We start from the raw sequence: 20,704 nt of genomic DNA on the forward strand, positions 1-20,704 counted from the left end.
ACCTATCCCGTCACATCATCGAGCCTCTTCTCCACCATCACCTCATGATAGGCGACCGGTAAAGAGGCCACGACATTTATCTCCTTGTTCTCCACCTCCACGGGATGAGTTACGTGATGAGGTCAATGCCTTGCGTGAGGAGATCGGTACTCTACGCGATAACGATGGTGCATGGCGTGTGGAGGTGTCAACTTTACGTGGTGAGGTTGCCGCTCTACGTGAGATGATAGTATCGTTGCAGAATGAGGTTCATACTCTACGCAACGAGGTAAGTTTAAGATTTTCCATATTTAACTTGATGATAAATTTACTCGTAATTTCACTTAGATTAGCCATTTCACTTAGATTGCTTAGTAAATTTATTCGGTTGCTGCCAATTCTGCTAAACTGTGTATTCTTTAACACTGTGAAATAGTATTTGTCTTTGTTTTGTCTTTTGGTTGAAAGTAAATTTGTTCGGTTGCTTCCAATTCTGTTAAACTAATACCCTGAAGTCAGTATTTGTCTTTGTTTTGTCTATTGGTTGAAGTAATGCAATTCATTCAAGTTTCAATTTGCAGAAGAAGAAATAGTTTACTTTCGCAACACGAAACTTAAAATCGCAACGATAGAATCGCAACGCGAAATGAAAATCGCAACGACAGAATCGCAACGCGAAACCAAAATCGCAACGCGAAACCAAAATCGCATTGCGATTTTCATTTCGCGTTGCGATTCTCTCGTTGCGATTTTCATTTCGCATTGCGATTCTGTCGTTGCGATTTTCATTTCGCGTTGCGATTTTGGTTTCGCGTTGCGATTTTGGTTTCTCGTTGCGATTCTCATTTCGCGTTGCGATTTTAAGTTTCGTGTTGCGAAAGTAAACTATTTCTTCTTCTGCAAATTGAAACTTGAATGGATTGCATTACTTCAACCAATAGACAAAACAAAGACAAATACTAACTTCAGGGTATTAGTTTGAAACATATTTTTCTTTGTTATCTGATGCATTTTGTGAACTATGATAGAATAATGACTTGGGTGAATACAATGCAAGTTTGAAACATATTTGTCTTTGTTTTCACTGTTTAATATCATGTGTTTTTATTTACTGATTTTTGTATTTAATTATTTAGCGGCCCTATAGAGTGGATGCTTTACGTCGGGTTATGCTTGCACGACGGAGTTCACGCATCAGACAGCGTGCACGTGCTATTAAGTCTCCGTACACCCCAATAGTGCGAAGACACCGCAAGAAGAAGCCCGACTCGCCTGTCATCCCTCAAGAGTCCACTCCTATCGTTGAAGAGGCCCCCTATCATTCCTCGAGAGTCCCCTCCCACCGTTCAAGAGGCCACTGTCATCATTGAAGAGGTCCCTCCCACCATTCAAGAGCCCGATTCACATGGCGTCATATGTAGGCTTCTTGAGAAACCCTCTGACGTGCCGGACATAATGGATGAGAGTTGGCTCTCGTATAAGTTACCGGCCAGTACCATTCCGGTATCGGAAGTGGAGAGGAGACAACTACCATACACAATTCTGGATAACACCCTTTGGGCTAAGACCGCAGTTGATTTGTATCTACATGAGCGGAGCCAGGGGTGTTTCACTGACATATGCAAGCTCACCGATGATATCTATTTGTTGCTTGATCGGTCTTGGTGGGGCGTATTATTAGGGGTCGAAGACAATGGCTATTTCGATGGGGGGTAAGTCTTATATTTTTCTTATATTTCAATTTGATTAATTTTTTTTAAATTTATGTAAGTCACTAATATATGTCTTTTTTGTAAAACAGCATATCGATGCGTGGGTGACACGTCTTATAATAATAAGAAAACTTAAGAAAAATAAAAATATACGATATACAATTATGCCGACGTCTTTTAACGCCGTTCACTTGAAGAATCAACGAGATGAATCATTTGATTTGGGCAATGGACAAGCTAAACTTTATCCTGCATGGTGGGAGGTCGATAAGGTTAGTATTTATTTTAGATTGAGTTTAAAGGTTTTATGAAATAAGTGCGCAAATGAATGAATTATTACTTATGATTGCAGGTGTTTATCCCTGTTTTGGAACGTAAACATTAGATTCTCGTCGAGCTTCAGCTCCCATCCCTTAAGACAATAGTGTATGACAGCATGATAAATTACATATCATTGGCTGATTTAAGAGATATTATTAAGGGATGGAGCTCTCATTTGGCTAAATTCTTGGATGCGATCAATTATTGGACTCGTTTTGGAAACAAGAAGCCAAAGAAGCTCAATATTACAGTTATTAGAGACGAGACCGCGCCACAACAAACGGAAGGAGCCAGAGGAGATTGTGGTCCTCACATATGCTTGGCGTTGGAGCGTTTGACGACGGGAAGCACCAAGTATCTACCTCCCCCCGATAGAGATAGAGCTGCAGTAGGCTTGTGGTTTCGGTATTATATGGCTAAATCGATATATACGAGACGCTGCCTACCTGCATCCGCGTTATAAAAATGTCCATAAACAATTGGTAAGTTTATAGACTTTTGGTTTGAAAATGTTTGGTTAAGTACCTAGAATTCAATAATTTGCTGTTTGTAGGTTTTAGATGTGTAGAAAGTGTTGTTTGAGCAAATGTTTGGTTTCTGCAGGTTAATCTCAGAAGTGAACTGCGTGAAAATGATGTATGGCTACAAAAGTTGATTCAATAGTTTAATTGATTGTTTTTTGATTGTTTAATTGATTTGTAAAAGTTGATTCAATAGTAGATGATTGGAAATAAGAATTATTGCTTATTTTTTGATTGTTTAATTGATTTGTAAAAGATGATTTGTAAAAGTTGATTTGTGTAATTGATGCGAACATAATTCTTATTTGTGCTTGTTTAATTGATTGAAATGTAATGGTTGATTTTGTTAATTTCAATCTGCATTATGTTGAAGGCAATAATGACTATCGCAATGCGGAAATGAAAATCGCAATGCGAAATGAAAATCGCAACGAGAGAATCGCAATGCGAAATGAAAATCGCAATGCGGAAATGAAAATCGCAACGAGAGAATCGCAATGCGATTTTCATTTCGCATTGCGATTTTCATTTCCGCATTGCGATTCTCTCGTTGCGATTTTCATTTCGCATTGCGATTTTCATTTCCGCATTGCGATTCTCTCATTTCGATTTTCATTTCACATTGCGATTTTCATTTCGCATTGCGATTTTCATTTCCGCATTGCGATTTTCATGTTGGGATTTTCATTTCGCATTGCGATTCTCTCGTTGCGATTGTAATTTCCGTGTTGCGATAGTCAAATGCATGCCTAATAAGTGATAACAACTGAATAACAAGAGTTGGTTAAGTCAAAATGGTTGGCCTGAGTCATTAATTCAACTGAAAATGTTAAAAGTTCACACATAAAATCCACATAATACAACGTTTGCATTTAAAAATCACCTAAGTTAACAGTCCCAAAAGGTGAAGCCAGTTGTGATTGGGATTTTAAAGATGATTGTCTTTTGCTTGACACCATATGAGCTTTGGATTTTGATGAGGATCCATATTTTGGTAGAGGAAAAGATGATTGTGATGGCACTGGTGATCCACATGTCAACCTTGTATGACCACTTTCCTTGCACCGACTACATGTCGATCTCTTCTTCTCTTCACCCTTAGACGGTATACGATCGTGACTTTTTGGTCGGCCAGGTAGCCTTCTGTCCATGGCTGGTGGCAAAACTGTTTGTAAGTTATCTGGTATGTCCCACTCAGAAGGATGTGGAATAGGGTAGACAATCTCGGCATAAGTCTGTCGATAAACTTCTGTAGTGTAGCAATCCATAGCGTATGCGCTTGAATCATCTTGGTTTAAATGAAGAGCAACTTTTATAACATGGCCACACGGATAACCAGATGTTTGCCATTTCATACAACTACACGTCTTTGCATTTAGATCGACCAGCCCATTTAAGTTATTATCCAGTACTTGAAACAAAGTGTTTGAACATGGTTCAACTCTCCATGACATTGACTTCACAACACGTTTCGTTATCTTTTTTTCAGTCCATGGTGTAACACGATGTTCCAATGTTCCTGTAAATTTAAATAAACAATACTTAGTAAAATATATAAATATGATAAGTTACGAATTCAAAGAAATAATACCTGCATGGTTTCTTTTCTTGTAGTACCACTGTTGAATAGAGGCTCGAAAAAACTCCATTAACATAGTAATGGGTAATTTCCGGGAATGACGACTTAGAGCGTTGATTGATTCTGCACTATTAGACGTCATGAAACCATATCTTGCTCCAAGTTGATGTACTCTTGACCATCTTTCAAACCCGACATCTTCTAGTGTTTGAGCACACTGAGGCAAAACACGTCTTAAACAATTTATATGCTTATTGAAATCCACTTCCCGATAAGCTTTTACAGCCTTCCAGTATGTCAATTTGTGCTTTTTTATACCAGCAGACCTTGATTTTAGATTTCTATACAAATGAACACCACAAAGTCCATGAAAAGCATCTGGGAAACACCTTCTAACAGCGTTGTCAATTGAGTTTGCCCTATCGGATATGATTGTCAGATTGCTAATAGGACCTATTCAATCCCTAAGATGCCCCATAAACCATGTCCATGAATCAGAGGTTTCAGATTTGCCAACCCCGTAAGCTATTGACAATATCCCATTATTAGCATCCATGGCTACTGCTAATAAGTTTACTCCAAGGTATCGACCTTTCAAATGTGCTCCGTCAACTATAATAACTGGGCGCATGCAAGTAATAAATGAACGAATCTACAAAATAATATACACAAGAAATATAATCATTTAAATGTGAAATGCATGTAACTAACAAAAATGAGTCAACAAAATTATATTGATTTACTAACCGTAGCACCAATGGCGATAAACAGCAACTCAAAGTGTCCATCTCTATCTGTTTTGATATGAGTTACCGACCCAGGATTTTTCAGCTTTAAATTGTGACAATAAGCCGGCAGTTGGGCAAACGATGCTTCTGGCGACCCCCTCAACAATTCCAAGGCATAACATTTGGCTCTCCAAGCTTGACAATATGATATACTAATCTTGAACCGAGCATTCATGTCAGTCATAATTTCATGTCCCCGATATACCCTACCATTCAAAAACATTAACTCAGCCAGAAAACCACCCAACACCTTTTTGTTTACCTGTCTATGGTGAGGAAAAACTTGGGTTCTTGAACATGTATGTTTATCAATAAAAGTCCTAACTTGAAACATTTCGCAATCTTTTATTCTCTTTGCAATCATACGCCACGTACAGTTTTTGTCAATCATACACCTTGTTTCGAAACGATCTTTGCTTGATTTGTTAACTTTTAGTTGATAGCCATCTTCCACACATTTCGTATACAAAGCTATCTTCAAGTCTTCCTTTGTATCAAAACAATCATCTTTCTTGATACGAATAACTTTTGTGTAACAATCAACTGCTTTCTTTACCAACTCTTTTTCCGGTATCTGAAGTAATTCTGGCATATTCCAGTTATACGCCCGTGGCATTTTCTTTTCTTCGGGACTTTTTTCTTCTTTTTCTTCTTCAGGATTATATGAATTACAGAATGGATGTTCAACATGTTCATTCACAGTCGTAACTTCCTCCTCATTATCATCAACAATATCTTCTTCGGCAACGGCTGTTTCATCATCAAAATTCGGGTATTGACCAATATCAAAATCATTACACGCAGGGTCTGTTTCTTCTTCTGAAACATCATCAAAATCCGTGTATTGACCAATATCAAAGTCCGGATATTGACCAAGACCAAATTTTGAATACTGACTAGTACTCACAATTTTTTCTGTTGGCTCATCATCGTCTAACTGGTCAATACGAAAACTGGAATTTGGTGCTGAAAGTTGATTGGGATTTGGATTAGAGAAAGGTTGTGGGTTTTGAGAAAAACTTAGTTGATTACTACCCGCTACTGACCCAACAATACTACTTCTAGGTTCAACAACATACAATGTAACATCATCTTGTGAAACACTAATGTAAGCAATGAATCGTTCAACATCTTCATTGTCGGTTAACAAATAAACTTTACCATTTCTCTGATAAGATAGCCTAAATCCACTTAGGGGCTCTAAATTCAATTTCTTTGAAACACGTAGCATTAGAGTTTCATAAGTTAACTTTTGTAAAGACAATTTTAGTTGAAGATTCATGGGTAAAGGCATATATTGTAAAACACCATGAACATTATCCCATGACCCTCCAAAACACAAATCTATCCAAACATGATCAACATTAGATGATTTCATGGTTGTAAATTAATTTACTAAACAGACGAGCTGCGAAACTAAAACCTGTTGCCGGATTGGGAAGGATGTCGTTGGATATAGGAACGGATGTCGCCGGAGAGAGTGATAGATGGAGATGGAATGAGTTGCGATTTAGGGATTTAGTTTATGATTTGCTGCTGTTGCGTAGTTATATACCCAAAATTTCAGTGTTGCGATTTACAGATTCTCGTTGCGATTTACGGATTATCGTTGCGATTTACAGATTCTCGTTGCGATTTACGGATTATCGTTGCGATTTACGGATACGCGTTGCGATTTACGGATACGCGTTGCGATTTACGGATACGCGTTGCGATTTACGGATACACGTTGCGGTTTACGGATACGCGTTGCGTACTACTTCTAGGTTCAACAACATACAATGTAACATCATCTTGTGAAACACTAATGTAAGCAATGAATCGTTCAACATCTTCATTGTCGGTTAACAAATAAACTTTACCATTTCTCTGATAAGATAGCCTAAATCCACTTAGGGGCTCTAAATTCAATTTCTTTGAAACACGTAGCATTAGAGTTTCATAAGTTAAATTTTGTAAAGACAATTTTAGTTGAAGATTCATGGGTAAAGGCATATATTGTAAAACACCATGAACATTCTCCCATGACCCTCCAAAACACAAATCTATCCAAACATGATCAACATTAGATGATTTCATGGTTGTAAATTAATTTACTAAACAGACGAGCTGCGAAACTAAAACCTGTTGCCGGATTGGGAAGGATGTCGTTGGATATAGGAACGGATGTCGCCGGAGAGAGTGATAGATGGAGATGAAATGAGTTGCGATTTAGGGATTTAGTTTATGATTTGCTGCTGTTGCGTAGTTATATACCCAAAATTTCAGTGTTGTGATTTACAGATTCTCGTTGCGATTTACGGATTATCGTTGCGATTTACAGATTCTCGTTGCGATTTACGGATTATCGTTGCGATTTACGGATACGCGTTGCGATTTACGGATACGCGTTGCTATTTACGGATACACGTTGCGGTTTACGGATACGCGTTGCGATTTATGTGTTCGCGTTGCGATTTTCATATTCGCGTTGCGATTCTGGAAAATCGCAATGCGAATTTGTACTATCGCATTGCGATTTTCAAGAATCGCGTTGCGATTTTGGAAACTGATTTACGATTCTGGGGATCGCGTTGCGATTTTTATTTCGCGTTGCGATTTTGTTGGTCATTTTGACAAATCTAAAAAAAATTGATTAAAATCGTATATTATAAGGCATTTTTGGTCACTGAGACGATTTTCTCTTATTTCTACCCGTGTCATTTTTGTTTTTCATGGCAAAACTCATCAATCTTCTAAAAATAATTTACTTTTCTATTTTATTTCATCTTCTACCTTCAATCCCATTAAGTAAAATTCTGGATCCCCCACAGTGAGAAAACCCAAGAACACGGGATCTCATTCTCGCTGCAAGGATTCATGCAACAATGCACAGAGCTAATTCATTTTCTGTAATTATCATGAATACTACAAATGCAAAGAAAACTCAAAATACAACTAAGCAACCAATTAAGAAGAATAGAAAAAATAACATCTCTAAAAGGAGAGAAAGGGAGTGTGAAGATCGTTAAGAAGAAGGCATGCAGCATGGATGAGACATGAAATCCGAGAGACAAGAAATTAGGGGTGTTAAATCGGATGAGAAATGCTTAAGTTTGGGGGAGAAAAAGAAACGGTGTTAAACTAAATGAAAATTGACCAGTCAAATTGAAGAAACATCATGAGAGAGACACAAAAAGTGCATGGGAATTTTGTTCGAGATTAAAAGGGCTATTCATAATGTTTTGGTGCCACTTTGATGTTTCCTTTTTCTAGTCGAGCGAGCCCACAAAGGAACTGATTTAAAATGACTTCCTTTTCGGCCTCAAAGCCCACAAAGGGAAGATTATACAGTTTGACAGCTTATAAAAAGGGGTAAAAAGAAAGCAGCAACCGATATCCTACCGACGGCGACTCAGTATGGCCGGTCGTAACAACCTTACGCCGCCTTCATCTCTAACCCGCTCCATGATTGAACGTCACACCACTCATCAACACCACCACCTCGAAGATCGAATTGCCATCCAACACCGCGAGATCCAATCCCTCCTCCTCGACAACCAACGCCTCGCCGCGGCCCATGTGGCCCTCAAACAGGATCTTGCACTCTCCCAGCAGGAAATCCGCCATTTATCGTCGGCCGCTGCTAACGTCAAATCCGAGAGGGACGCCGAGGTGAGGGAGATCTACGAGAGCTCACTGAAAATGGACTCCGAGGCGCGTGCCGTCGATGCGATGACCTCTGAGTTGGCTAGGGTACGGGATGATGTAAAGAAACTAATGGTGGATAACCAGGAGCTAAAGACGCAGTTGGAAGCTGTCAACGATGAGCTAGTCAAGGCAAGAATGGAGGCGAAGCAAGTTCCCGTACTTATGGCGGATATTGAAGCTGTAAGGAAAGAAATCCATAAAGGAGGGTAATTCTCTGCAAAATTTCTTCTTTAAACTGTGGATGAAATTTGGGGGATTATCGATTGCCATTTCTTTGATTATTCCAAGATTGCGAAGGCAGAGGTTTGAAAAGGAAGTCGTCAGTTTCATTCTATGATAAATGCTATATGATAATTTGGTACTTGAGTCTAGAAGCTAACTGCAAATAAAATGAGCATAGAGATTATCTTTAATTTTAAACTATTTAAAGATTGAAAATTTAAGTGACTGTGAAAAGCTTGTTCAGATTTGAGGATAAGGGATGTGTACCCCCAAATAACACCATCCTATATGCTGGTGGATGAGGATGATTTAGGGTACCAGAAAATGCAGTATTTGGAAGTGATTGCTTTGTTAAGAATGCCTTAAAATGGATGCTCACATACCCATTTTTTTAAGTTGCATTTGAGTAATTCTGGGTTTGTGAATTCAACTTCAACCAATTGCTTATTCCGTTCATTTCAATATAGGTGTTTAATGTGTGTCAATACACCAGGTAGTAAATAAGAACTTACTGTTGAAAGAACATAACCTTCCAACATATAGAGTAGTGGTTTTAAATGGATGTGGTTGATACAATACACAGTCATTAAACCAGTAAAATTGTATCAACCAGTTAGTCGGTAGAGAAACGCCAATTGGTGTTACCTTATAAAACCATGTTTTTGTATGTAATAGGTCTGCTATTGAACTTGAGAAGAAGACACGTGCTAGCAACCTTGAACAGCGTCATATACTTGAAAAAAATATGGCCCTTGTGTCTCGGGAACTAGAGAAACTACATTCAGAACTTGCCAATGCAGAGCAGAGAGCAAGGGAGACAGCAGCTGTACCAACGACAGCAATCACAAACCCAAGTAATGTGATCTACTCGTCTTGTTCTCTGATAAGTTTAATCTTAACTTTCTTGGATAAATTCTTAACCTTTTAACATCCTTGCATTCAGACCCCACATACACTGGAAACTATGGAAATATTGATCCCAACTATGGAGGAAGTTATTCCATGCCTCAGGTATGTTTTGCTTTGAGAATATTGAGCCCTTTTCTGATTTCACTTTAAATCTACAATCCAATTCATAAGTGGAGATGGTAGACTGCATGAAACTTGAGAAAGTAACCCCATCATGGGTTCTCAACTTATTTCCAAAGGTGAAACCGTGGAAGCGTAAGCCTACATTGATTGGTTGATTGGTACTTTGTTTTATGCATGCTACTACTGACGTTCTACAACCGTTTGACAACTGGGTGATCGAGAAGTGTTTTATACTTGATTTCAGGCTGTTGTTGCATGTCCGCAATTTGTAGCTGGAGCTGGGACGATGCCCCCGGTTACTGTAGAGGGCCAAGGGTCTCATACACCTAGTGTGAATGGTTTACCTTCTGTGTCGGGAACAGTTTCTACTATTCCCTCTGAAAACCAAATAGTTCAGCTATAACCATTCTTAACTTTTATATAAAATCCAATATCTGAAATTAGAACGACTTGGGCAATGCTTCGATGAGAATGTGCACTTGCTTTAGATCAAATATAATGCACAACTTGAAATTGACAAGTTCATGTAGAATCAACTTATTTATTTGTCGTATTAATAATTTCATCTTTTACGGCAGCTTGTTTAATAAATATATAATACATATAATCAAGCAACAGAAGTAAATGAATTAATTATTGTTGGAATGAAGAGCAGGGTTCAAATGCTTCATCCATCCATTAATATTTAATATGGTTTTCTGCTGAACCAAAAAAAAGAGTACTTCGGAATGTCTCCTGCCCTAGCCACATAACTAAAGGGGCTACAGATTAGCTCACCATCACTCATTGAAACGCTAACACAGCCAACTCATAGGTCAGAGCTAAGAAAAGCATCATGAAGTAGACCATAATACTCAAAACTCGCCATCCACTATCCTACAACTAACTTGTCATACTTGAGGAAACTCGCAGTAGCCACTTCGTGCATGATCCATTATTGAATGCCATATTCAACAACATACCGTGCCAATCAACCACTTATTGAGAAAAACTACACGCACAATTGCATTCAGCATATAAAAACTACTACCATTATTGGGGTTAGAAGTCAAGCCCAAAACAGAAACCTATTTGCCTACATCAGAGCATAAGGCCTCAGGATTGTGATCAGTATATGCTGCCATACAATGATCCAAAACTGATTCTTCAATTGTCCAACATTTAATGAATTTGAATTTTCAAAAGCAACTAATAAAAACTACTTCATAGCATGGGAAGCAAAACCCCATCATCTATACACATGCTTTTATAATTCACAAGTTAGTTCCACAACATCAAATGATGAGGAGAAGAGCAACAAATTCAAATCCCCCAACAAGGGGATATTCCCAAATGAAAGGGTATATGAGATTTGAAATAGCAGCACTCACCTGAAATTATCAACCTACCATAGCAGGAAGCAATTTGAAGTTAATCCACTTGCTTCTATAAAAGGATCCACACAAATCCAATCAATCCAGTGCCTAAAATAAACCCCCTCCATCTAACAGTAGACAGGAGAGAGGAGAAAAAGTAGTATTGCCCAAACAAGGGAACAACCTACATCTGAGTCTCCTGTTCAAGAACAACCCTGTGAATGGGGACAACTACAACCCTTAGATAATAATTCTTAGTACATAAAATACTGGAAGCTGAAAGTCTCTTAGTATGGACGTGAACGGTTTCCACCATAGTGATGTCTATCTGGCCCAGAACCTCCATCCCTGCGCCTGTCCCCACCACCACCATATCCACCTCTACCGCCTCTGTCAAATAACACCATTCAACAACGTAGCCTCAATAAAAACAATTTATATTATATGAGCCAAGAACATTTTGACCTTTTTAAAAACAGGACATAATTTTAGGTAAACTTTCTATTGTTTACTATACAGTAACAAGCTTAAGGGACAACCTAATAATACCATACGCAAACCACGCACAAGTTTTAAAAGAAAGCCGCTAACAGTAGTTAGAGGTGATCATTTGAGATTTGGTTTCCAATTGGTAATTGGTAAATTACAGTAAGCAAAACCTTCAAACTAGGAATTCGGCATGGTAACATACAATTTAGCAGAAAGAGAAAATGGGCATAGTATGTTCATAAACTTCATGTAGAAACAATTAAAGATATATATGAACTAAAGAAAAAACCAAGGTTAAAATGATACCCATGATCATGTACTTTAGGCGCAGTCTTCTCAGCCATTGCCACACTGATTGTATAGCCTCTCATGACATGATCTAAGAAAGAAGATTCCACAAGTGTTAGGACAAACGTTTGAGGTAACAAACTAAATGAAGAAAAGCTCAGTTGTATACTGTTAAAGAAACCGCCAGCAGAGTGTGCAGCTTGAGGATCTTCATAAGACAAAACCGCATCACCTTTTGGGTTTCCTTTCTCATCAGTGTATATTTTTATATTCCATGGCCACTGATCTTTATATCCACGCTTCTGCTTAATTCTTCCAACCTAAACAAGTGACCACGAAAACAAGGAACAGAATAAAGCAAATATCAAATGCACAATTATATTAAACAAAAGTGATATCAGCTCTGGAAATAAAATAAAAACACCAGGATGCAATAGATTGCATAATACCCATCCAAAAGAACAGTGATTTAAAATATAAGATATGACCATTACTTGTCCAATGCCGCCAAAAAGGTCTTTTAATTCTTCAATAGTACAATCAGGTGGTAAATTTGATATGTAGATTCTCCTATTGTCACAAGAATCCCCGCAGTTGTCATCACATTGCTTGATCTTACCTGGTGCATCAGTAGAAGGACCACCATAACCACCTGCCTGATGTGGAGGACCACCAGACCCATAACCGCTGTCATATCCACCAGGATTTCCAACCCGACCACCGGTTCTTGCATCACTCAAACCCTTACCACCATAACCACCTGCAGGGCCTCCATAAGATGAAGGGTATGATGTTGGTCCACCAGTATAGCTTGTAGGTGGAGGCACTGAACCCATTCCATAATTTGTATTCCCATCATATGCATTAGGAGGAGGTGGGTAACTTCCACCAGCACCGCCACTATAAGAACTGGGTGCCGAAGGAGGAACATGACCATACCCACCATCTTCCCCTCTTTGATTTCCTCCATAGGAACCACTCCTATTATCATAATTTCCACCTCTGTCTCCATGGTTGTTACTCCTCCCACTATCATATCCACCTCTTATTCCATCTCTACCTCCACGATTAGCACCATATCCCCCACCACCACCTCTGTTATACCCACTACTACCACGATCACCAGAACCCACAGGAGAGGATGCGCCGCATTTGTTACACTCAACTCTTCTTGCAAAGTTCAAGTTCCCACAGCTACATAAACATACCAGTTTAAATTTCACAAAGGCAGGCAACCAACGCTAACATTAAAATATCAGCAAACCAAAATTTAGCTGTCTAAAACTAACAGTACAACTGCAGAACGAGGGGACCTTCCCCATGGAAAAGATAAAAATACCTGGGGTTCGGGCAAAGCCAATCACCATCTCTGCCTCCTCCTCCTCTTCCACGGCCACCCCCTCTTCCACCGCCACCCCTTCCACCACGGTCTCCTCCTTGATAGCCTCCACCGCCTCCTGCAGAATCCATGTCCAATCCATTGAAAACAAGAACAAAGGTAAAAGACGGATCAATCACCGTCCAACCCAGAAAAACAACTACGAGAAACTTACGGTCGACAACAGCAACCCACAAATCAACAAAAAGAAAACAATTAACCACGATGAAAATTACCGCGGTTTTGAGAACTGCGACCGTATCCATCACCTCCCCCTCTTACGCCGCCACGGCCACCGTAACCAGGGTCCCCTCCATAACCGCCATGTCCACCAGCATATGAAGGCGGAGCAGCTTCGCCTCCTTGACCGTACATCCTTTAAAGATGAATCTAGGGGTTTTGGGTATACTTGATCTTATCCCCCTTGAAGAGAAAGATGCATCTAGGGTGCAATAAAAATTGGAGTAGTGTGATGTGAAATATAAAAGGCCATGCTTTGCTTATTTATTAGGTGCGTTTGGTTCCTAGGGAATAAAAGATTATCGATGAATAAATTATACGAAATTTTGTATTTTGTGTTTAATTGGTTTTTGTTAAATAATTAAAAGATTATTAGAATATATATTTGATCAAATTATTTTTATTATATATATTTTTTAATAATTTGAATTCTACTATAATATTACTAATTTATCATAGAATTTATATAATTTTTTTTACAAAATTGAAAAGATAAATAAGTTTAATGAAAGGGTAAAATTTTATCTTAATTCCTGAACTTCATATAAAATTTTAATTATAGTTTTTTTTATAAATCTAAAATAGTTTAAAGATAAATTTGTAATTTAACCTTTGTATAATTTTGATTATTCAACGACAGAAGAATGATATTTTTGAAAGAAAATTTTTTTAAGTACATTTTAGTCTAAAATGCTGGTAATCTAATAATACCTGAGGGAAGGGAGGTAATCACATTCCCGATAATATACCCTAAAAAATTCACTGTTGATAATAAAAGATTATCGGAAATGAGATTAACGGCCAATCAAACGAGGAATGAAGATTTCATTCTCCGGATAATACAATATTCCTTAAACCAAACGGGGGCCTTAGTGTATTTTTTGACTGGCTGCCATATTTTTAATCCTATGATTGTGTTTATAGTTTGAAGCCTAACCGGCATTGTTTTTGGGCTTCAGAAATCAAAACGGACTGCTGTACATTGAAACTGGCTCCTCATTCCAAGCCCAAGGTCCAGGCCCTTGCAACTGTAGTTCACATCCATCCTAGATGAATTTCGGTGCAACTTTTATTTTATTTGAATGCCGGTTATCAAACTGTTTTGATCTTTATTTACTTTATTCGTTGAGGAATTTTTTAGACATTGAAAACGTGCACACGTCTTATAAATATAATTATTTGAATTTGAAATTTTAGAGTGAATAATACTCTCTTCTACCATTTAATATTTATATATGAAATATACAAGGATGAACACATGATCTTTATATTAAGATGTGAACTTATGAGAGGTGAATTTATAAATTTTTAGGGAAAAATATCAATTATCAATAAGAAAATATAACCAACATTACTAAAATATATGAGAATTTGAAATTTTTAAGGAGAACAGTTGTCTCCACCTATTTGCTTCAGTCCAATCCTACAATACAAATACGCATTTAAATTATTATAAAAAAGAAGATGATTATAACTATATCAAACATCTTTTTTTTTTAAATAATAATGATTTTATTAATATTATGAAATAAATCCAAGTGTGGGAAAAGGGAAGCATTGGTGATGTATTGGGCGATAGTCTTTGTCCTGCATCATTGCCACCCTAAGAGAAGATAAAGAGGAATGATAAACAGTCGAAGCAATTTGTTAGAGAAATATATGCCCCAGAGATGCTGTCGGCGACCGAACAAACAGGTTTTCAAAGCAGCCAGGGACTTACTGCTGTCGCATTCCCTTTTCAATAGAATTGTCATAAAACACTAAAACGGTAATCCGTGTAACGAGTAGTTATATTGTACGGTAAATTAATATAAGATTAAAGAAAGGTACAATCGAAAATATTAAAAAAAATTAACATTTTCGGTAGATTGTTACTTAAAATGTTAATTTCGTTATTTAATACGTTAATATTTTAACTTTTACAGAAATATTAATTTCAATAGAAGTATGCATAGAAGGACACGTTCTCCCTTCAAATGATTGTTTCAAGTACCTAGGGTCTATGATACATAAAGATGGGGGTGTGGATGATGACGTTACACACCGTATAAAGGCGGGATAACTAAAGTGGAGGGCTGCAACTGGAGTTTTATGTGACAAGAAGGTGCCTCTAAAATTTAAGGGAAAATTTTATAGAATGACAATAAGACCAGCGCTGTTGTATGGATCAGAATGTTGGGCAATCAAGAAGGATCACGTAAGGAAGATGGAGGCCGCAGAAATGAGAATGCTTCAATGGTTATGTGGTAGGACTCTGTGGGACATGACACCAAACTCTGCTATTAGGAAGTCCTTGGGGGTGGTGCATGTATCCGAAAAATTGAGGGAGGGAAGACTACGGTGGTTTGATCATGTCCTTAGGCGGCAATCGTCGGATACAGTCAGGAGGGTAGAGTCAATTACAGTCGACGGTGCCAGAAGGAGAGGACGACCAAGGCGGAAGTGGGAAGACTGCTTGATATCTGATTTCAAGGATTTAGCCCTTACCGAGGACATGACCTCTGATAGGAAAGTATGGAGACTTAAGACCAAGGTAGCCGAGTAGTGCGGGTCACATCCATAGGGTGTATCATCTCTGTCTTCTTTTAATGCATTTGTAGAAATTTACATGATCTCTACTTTTTATACGTTTTTTGTCATTGGAATTTATGAAGGCTTATAACTAGGGTAGCGGAGTAGTGTTGCCTTAATTTAGGTTTTAACTAGGGATGGCAAACGGGCGGGTCGGGTGCGGATACCCCCTCCCCATCCCCATACCCACCTAATATTTTTCAATCCACCACCCGCCCACCACCTATGATGGGTACAAATTTTCAAATCCACACCCGCCTACGCGGGTACATTTTCAAATCCATCCCCACACCCACTACCCATTAGCGACATACTCATCTAGACCCGCCTGACAGCAAACTAATGGGATGTTGGAGTTGGTTCCCAGATAGTTCGTGATGGGGTAGCAACGCATGCTTCAATTTGTCAGAGGAGTGGCTCTACGAATGTTATAGAGACAGATTGTAGGGAGCATGTAGTTACAGATCTGGATTGTTGAGTTGCTTTCGATGTTAATGCTCATAGAGCACCTAATATGGGTTTTTGAGGGGCTAAAGAACATGGAAACTGCTGCTTTTGATGTTAATGCATATAGTACGGCTAATTTGTGTTTGGATGAGCAGTATGGGCTAAAGAACATGGAAAGTGACGTGGTTAGTGGGATTATGGGTTTAATCAAAGAGCCGAATATTTCCCTAATTAAATATCAGATTAAAGACTAAATATCCTTAATATTTGGTTAAATTATATGTTATATATTATACAATATTAAAATTTATAAATTAGTCTCTAAAATTACACCTAAATTCATAATGGTCCAAAATTTAATAGATATTTAGCTGGGCGGGGCGGATGTGGGGCAGACGGATGCGGGACAGGTAATGTCTCAAACCCATTACCCGCCCACCACCCACGACGGGTACCACTTTATAAATCCACACCCGCCTACTACCCGCTAAAATTATACCCATCCCCGCTCCAATTGGAGCGGATGCGGTGCGGAATCCACGAAATTGTACCCGTTTGTCATCCCTAGTTTAACCCTTTTGACTTCATTCATTTCAAGTAGCTTGCTATCGTTGACTTCTGTGTATCCTTCTCTTCATGTTTCCTCTTTTTAAATTTAGTCGGGTCTTACGCTTCTGTCTGTATGCAGATATTTTTACGCAGAGATTTATTTGCAGGGATTACTTCTCATTACAGACACGCATACGAAGACTGCATATGAAGAGTGGTCAACTATGTATTTATTTATTTATTTATACATGCATTGCATTTTATCTTTATTTTTAATTTTCTGACTGCCGGAGGTCTTCCACGGAAGCTGCTCTCAACCTGACGTTGGGGGCAGCCTACTACCCTACCTCCCTCTTACCCCATTGCATATGGGAATAGGGTTATGTTGTTGTTGTTGTTGTTACTTTCTCCATAACATTTCCGGTTGCAACCAGAAATGTTAAAAAAATTAATATTTTAGGTAGTGAAATTAACATTTTAAGTAGCGCTCCACCGGAAAATGTTAAAATAAAATTAACATATCTGGTTGCTCCTTTCTTTATCCTTATATTAGGTTATTTTTCCTTAGACATCACGTAATCCCTAATTGTTCCCATTTTTCAATTTTTTTTGGCCAACCATTCCTTTCCCTTGTTGTGGAACAACTTATTTCTACTAATTTACATTCAACATACCAATTGTAAGGCCGTGGTAAAAGAAACAAGTATGATGTACCATTCTTTAAAATCCTACCCCCCCCCCCCAACTCCATTCCCAATGGTTCTGGCAAGCTTTAAACACACACTTAAAATTTAAAGTATGTGCGCCTTTCTATCACGCACAAATAATGTGATATCGGTGGTTAATAGATTCGTTGTTACACTTTGAGATCTAAGGTTCAGACACATCAAATGTTAGGGTTATATATGAACGTTTATAATTAAATAATTAAGAGTATTTGAATATATATTATATATCTTGTATTCACCTAGATGTATAAAAAATATATTTTATTATTTTTATTCAAAAGTTTCAATTTCTTTTTTTGTTTTAATTTAAGTTTACTGTTAATTCATGTATATAAAGTTTAGTCAATTTCAGTATTGATCATTAAAACAAAAAAGACATATCATTATTCAAACACCATAAATTTCTATCAACGATTTATTATAATTTTTATAAATAAAATGGGTAAAGAGAGGTTGATATCGACTGTAATTCTCTAAAAAAATTGAAAATTTATATAATTTATATATTTTTCCATAAAACTTTTATAAATTCATTCCGATATAAAAGTTTACATTCATCCCTATTTGTATACGTAATATGGAATACAAATCTTATCTATCAAATTAATTCATGTGCCCGGCTAGGATATTAAAGATAAAAGACGGAAACTAAAATGAAAAAATCATTTTAATACATCACGCACCCTAAATTTATTTTTTAGAAAATATTTATTTAAATTCAACTACTTGCTAGTGGCATATCTATAATTAATTAAATTTGGTACGAAATTGAAATCATTAAAGCTATTCAACTAAGCTGAGTGATTAATTCGTTTCCCAAGGTTGCTGCCACATGGCGCCGAACAAGTGTTATGAAACTTTATCCCGGTGGAACTTGTCGCCATGCTTTTTCATGCCTTTACTTTGATTTCTTACAAGCTTTGGCTTCAAAGCATGTCAATGGCACAATATTTGGAACTCGACAAAGTTGTTTAACTGTAAGACAAAGATCATCGCTGTCCCAAAACACGACCCTGTAACTTGTGTACAAAAAGCAGCGCAATCCTCAGGCTCTTTACTGCATCCCAATGCTACACAGATGGTACGAGGAAGAAACTCACCCGAGTTTGGTAAGCAGATAGATGAAGTGAATAGCATATCACTGCAAAACAGCAAAGCGCAGTAAAGGGTTCGTAGGGCCCTTTAAAGTTTGGGCTATCGACAAAATCCCGATGATTACACTGGCCAGTTTCACGTAAAGGATTATGGTTTAAAAAACGATGAAGGTTAGGGCATTACCCCACGTGTTGAGGCGTTGTTCGTTCAATTTTGTGGGTATAAAACAGGGGCATGGTTCCCTTTTTTGTTTTGGATGCAAATTGTGAGCTTTAAAATAAATTAACTATATATTCCTTTCAATCCATACCTCAATATTAACACTTGCCGGTGGAGTTAGACAAGAGTAGCCGAGGCAGGTGGCTCTAGAGAACCCCACGGCCCCACCCACTTTCTCTCTCCAATCCATCTCTTAAAATTAAATGAAGTACCGTCGGCCATTGGCCTCGAAAACTATGAAAATCCCCAAGTAGAGACGAGTAAATGAGCAAAGCTTTCACTCCCTAATTTACTAGTTTGAGAACTACTGAAAACCAAAGTGGATGCGCTGAGTTCAAAACCTAAAAGCTTGCGGTTCGAACTACGTTACAAAGCTTTGAAGATGCTAAATATCTAAAGAGTACGTGGACATATTTAGACGATAAGATTTAGAGACAAAAGGGATCTACTAATAGCATCCTTTTTTTACTTTACATTTGGAATCGATAACTCAAATTAAGCTCAACTTTATTATACAAAATGATATTAGAAATAAAAGTTCAAAGGCGTCAAGCGACGTAAAGAGCAGAAAGTTTCCCCAACTATTTGCAGAGCGGATCAAAATGGTTGAAAAGAAGCAATGACCAAAATGGATTGGATGGGGTCTAGAAACGAATAGAAAACTGGGGGCCGTTGGAAAGTGATTGGTGGGTGTATCTAGGTTATCATAGCTAAACGGAATATTATACAAATTGGGTGTGATATCAGATATAATTAATAATAAGATAATATTCCTATATAATTATGCAATGACATATAATGGAAGGAAGAAATAAAGGAGGGTTGGCTACGGGTCCCTTTCACACTGGGCCTGAGTGGTGGTTACCCAAATAAAAAAATATTAATGGCAGCAATCACTAGGGTTATTTTAAATATTCATTGATGCTTTCAGCCAATATATGCTTTTGTTGTGCGCGGTCGAGCTTGAGAGGATCGGAGAAAAAACAGATAAATAAAAGAGAGGGTGAGATCCGAAAAGAAAAAACAACTCAGGGCCCAAAATCTTTGATCAAAGATATAATAAAGGACAACACCTGACACTGAAACTCAGAAGCGTAAACCACTGCAAATATGTCAAATTTCAGTGAGGGGCACGTCACGTGTGCTTATATATCACATTTACTATAGACTTCGAATTTGACCTTTGAGCCGGGAGGCCCAGCTGAACCCGAAATCTTGTTGTAGCAAAAGATTTGGCCAATTACTGCGCGCGCGTGCGTGTTTCATTCTTCTTCATGTCTCCGCACTTTGAGGTTTCTTAGCTACATACAAATCTTAACCCTACACTTGGAAGCAAACAAGATAAAAGATGTTGAGAGGCTTTCTTTTTCTTTATGATAAGGCATGCAACTGTTGAAGATTTAATGGTCGATTCCTTCTACATTGTGTAATGTATGGCCGTAATGACAACGAAAGAAGAATAACCCAAAGGAAATCCCTGGAATTTTCTACTTTTTTTTTC

At 37.9% G+C, this 20,704-nt stretch overlaps 2 protein-coding genes across 2 annotated transcripts; one reads left to right on the forward strand and one right to left on the reverse strand.

Annotated features, from left to right (window-relative positions):
• Positions 1-8,247: 8,247 nt before the first annotated feature.
• On the forward strand, positions 8,248-10,290 carry LOC120131626 (protein FLC EXPRESSOR-like). Its single transcript, XM_039148576.1, has 4 exons — positions 8,248-8,796; positions 9,488-9,666; positions 9,756-9,823; positions 10,089-10,290. The coding sequence occupies exons 1-4, from the start codon at positions 8,300-8,302 to the stop codon at positions 10,245-10,247; spliced, it is 903 nt and encodes a 300-aa protein (XP_039004507.1). The 5' UTR covers positions 8,248-8,299; the 3' UTR covers positions 10,248-10,290.
• Positions 10,291-11,394: 1,104 nt separating this feature from the next.
• LOC120131352 (transcription initiation factor TFIID subunit 15b-like) lies at positions 11,395-13,818 on the reverse strand. The gene is made up of 6 exons (XM_039148358.1): positions 13,591-13,818; positions 13,316-13,433; positions 12,471-13,170; positions 12,146-12,296; positions 11,995-12,067; positions 11,395-11,589 (listed from the first exon to the last, which is right to left on the reverse strand). The coding sequence occupies exons 1-6, from the start codon at positions 13,727-13,729 to the stop codon at positions 11,487-11,489; spliced, it is 1,284 nt and encodes a 427-aa protein (XP_039004289.1). The 5' UTR covers positions 13,730-13,818; the 3' UTR covers positions 11,395-11,486.
• Positions 13,819-20,704: the final 6,886 nt, after the last annotated feature.

The sequence above is a fragment of the Hibiscus syriacus genome, unplaced genomic scaffold (assembly GCF_006381635.1).
Source record: "Hibiscus syriacus cultivar Baekdansim isolate YM2019G1 unplaced genomic scaffold, ASM638163v2 tig00110556_pilon, whole genome shotgun sequence".
Classification (NCBI taxonomy): Eukaryota; Viridiplantae; Streptophyta; class Magnoliopsida; order Malvales; family Malvaceae; genus Hibiscus; species Hibiscus syriacus.